This window comes from Phyllobates terribilis, unplaced genomic scaffold, assembly GCF_046119375.1.
Source record: "Phyllobates terribilis strain yellow unplaced genomic scaffold, ASM4611937v1 Scaffold_255__1_contigs__length_2797608, whole genome shotgun sequence".
NCBI classification, from domain to species: domain Eukaryota; kingdom Metazoa; phylum Chordata; class Amphibia; order Anura; family Dendrobatidae; genus Phyllobates; species Phyllobates terribilis.
This window is the reverse complement of record NW_027363015.1, coordinates 56,489-58,542: the sequence shown is the minus strand read 5'-3', so window position 1 is coordinate 58,542 and position 2,054 is coordinate 56,489. Positions and strand designations below refer to the sequence as shown.

The 2,054-nt window shown below is 42.4% G+C and overlaps 1 protein-coding gene across 1 annotated transcript; it reads right to left on the bottom strand.

Moving 5' to 3' along the window:
• Nucleotides 1-263: 263 nt before the first annotated feature.
• LOC141218964 (dynein axonemal heavy chain 12-like) lies at nucleotides 264-1,594 on the bottom strand (the record flags this gene model as incomplete). Its single annotated transcript, XM_073666003.1, has 3 exons — nucleotides 264-605; nucleotides 1,196-1,315; nucleotides 1,406-1,594. Coding segments are annotated over 3 exons (651 nt in total), but the record flags the coding sequence as incomplete, so codon positions are not given.
• Nucleotides 1,595-2,054: the final 460 nt, after the last annotated feature.

Sequence of the window (2,054 nt, the reverse complement as noted above, 5' to 3'; positions counted from 1 at the left end):
CTGGTCACGAAGGCAAAAACAGGCTCTGGTGCGAAGTGGTTAACTTCAAATTTAAAAAAAAAAGTAGTTACAACGTTGATAAACCATATTCGGACACATTTGATGTAGGGATAAGAGAGCACTGACACATTACATAAGTTTGACATTTAGGTCCTGTTCACACTGCGTTTATGCAGCATGTCTATTACTCTGCCGGGGATCTGACAGAATCCACTTTGGTCATTGGACTCTATGTCTCCTTCTGAATTCAGTTTTTCGGGGATTCAATCAGAACCTCTGGCAAAGTCATAGATGTATGGCATAAACACAGTGTGAACATGTCCTAAGAGACCTAAGATAATAACCCAAAGGCCAGTTATAAGTTGCTGAGCATTAGGCTTGATTTCAATGAATCTGGTTCCAAGAAATCCCTTTACCTCGTACATGTAGTCATAGACCTGGCCTTTATCGTCCAAAGGACATTCCCATTTCCCCACGGAGGACAGGAAAGGGCTCTGATCGATCTTTCCTGTGACAATTTCTTTGAAAAAAGCATCAAACTTCACTCGGCTGTCGGTGTCACAACAGCCGCCAATGGACCAAACCAGGGAGAAAGCAAAACTGGCCTAAAAGAGAAGAAAAGGGATATAATATACAGCGGGCGAAATAAGTATTGAACACGTCACCAATTTTCTAAGTAAATATATTTCTAAAGGTGCTATTGACATGCAATTCTCAGTAGACGTCAGGAACCTGCCTCTAACAATCGCGGATGACATGGCCGAGCTTCAAAGGAGACCGTGATTTTTCCTATATGCAGCAATGGTGTAACATTGCTGTATATAGCACAAGCGATCAGACGATCGCAGCTTTAAGTTCCCTAAGGGGGCTAATAAATACAGAGAAAAGTTACAAAAAATGTTTTTTCCCCAAACGTCTAATTTTTTTTTTCACTACCAATCTAATAAAAAAACTGGACATGTTTGGTATCGGTGTAATCGTACTGATGAATGAATCATATTGCTAAGTAATTTTTACCACACAATGTACACCGTAAAAACAATTCCCAAAAAATAATGTCAGAATTGTTATATTTTCACAATTTCTCTCCACTTGGAATTATTTCCCCTGTTTTCCAGGACCATAGGAAAGCACTGTCTATACCTGCAGATGGATTAGCCACACTGTGTATGGGATCGGCAGATCTTCCACTTACCATGATCCAGATACGAATGTTCTTATTATTCAGATCCTCTCTCACCACATCAAAAATCAGCATCTCCAATAATGGTGTGAGTGATATTACCACATTGCCATTGCTGGTTGTCACCAGATCCTAGGAGGAAAGACATTAGGACACTGAGGGTAAATCTAGACTACAAACTTGCGCAATGCTCCTACAATTGAGAGGACACATTACGCCCACCTTGCACTGCTTTCGGAGGAATCGAAGGGAAGGTTGGACGAGCCACTTAAAGAGTTCCTCTAGAAGAGCGAGGTGGTCCTTAGTCTTCAGTGCATCGGGAAGGGTGCTGAGCCAGGACCTCACCAGGGGCGCCCAGCCCAGTTGTTGGGGTTCCAGATAAATCATACCGCAGCGGCTAACAGTGGCGGGCTGGAGAGAGAGATATACGAAGTAGGGTTGCCCTAAGACACAAGCTCATCCAGTTATCTAATTATCTCGCTGTGTGGATGAAAAAACAGTCTACAAAGTCGTTTCCAAGTGTCCTGACGTTTCCATCATCCATAGATTACATAGCTTCTACTCAAATAAATGGATGTCTATGTAACATTACATTTTCCCTACATTCAGTGCTGGTGTCAGGAACTGGATCCTCACCATTTAGATGATTGTTGTAGTAGCACCAGAATGAAAGGGACTGACAATCCCTTTAATTATAGCGACTAAAGTGAATGTAGAGATGACTGTCAGTGGCGTAACTAGAGTCCGATGGGCCCCCATTGCAAGATTTGGACCCACTGCATGTTGGTCAGATGTATGGGCCCTTATAGTGTTCTAAATCCTATAAGGACATGCGTGTTGCACCTCCTACCCCATTATGTAGTAATATCCC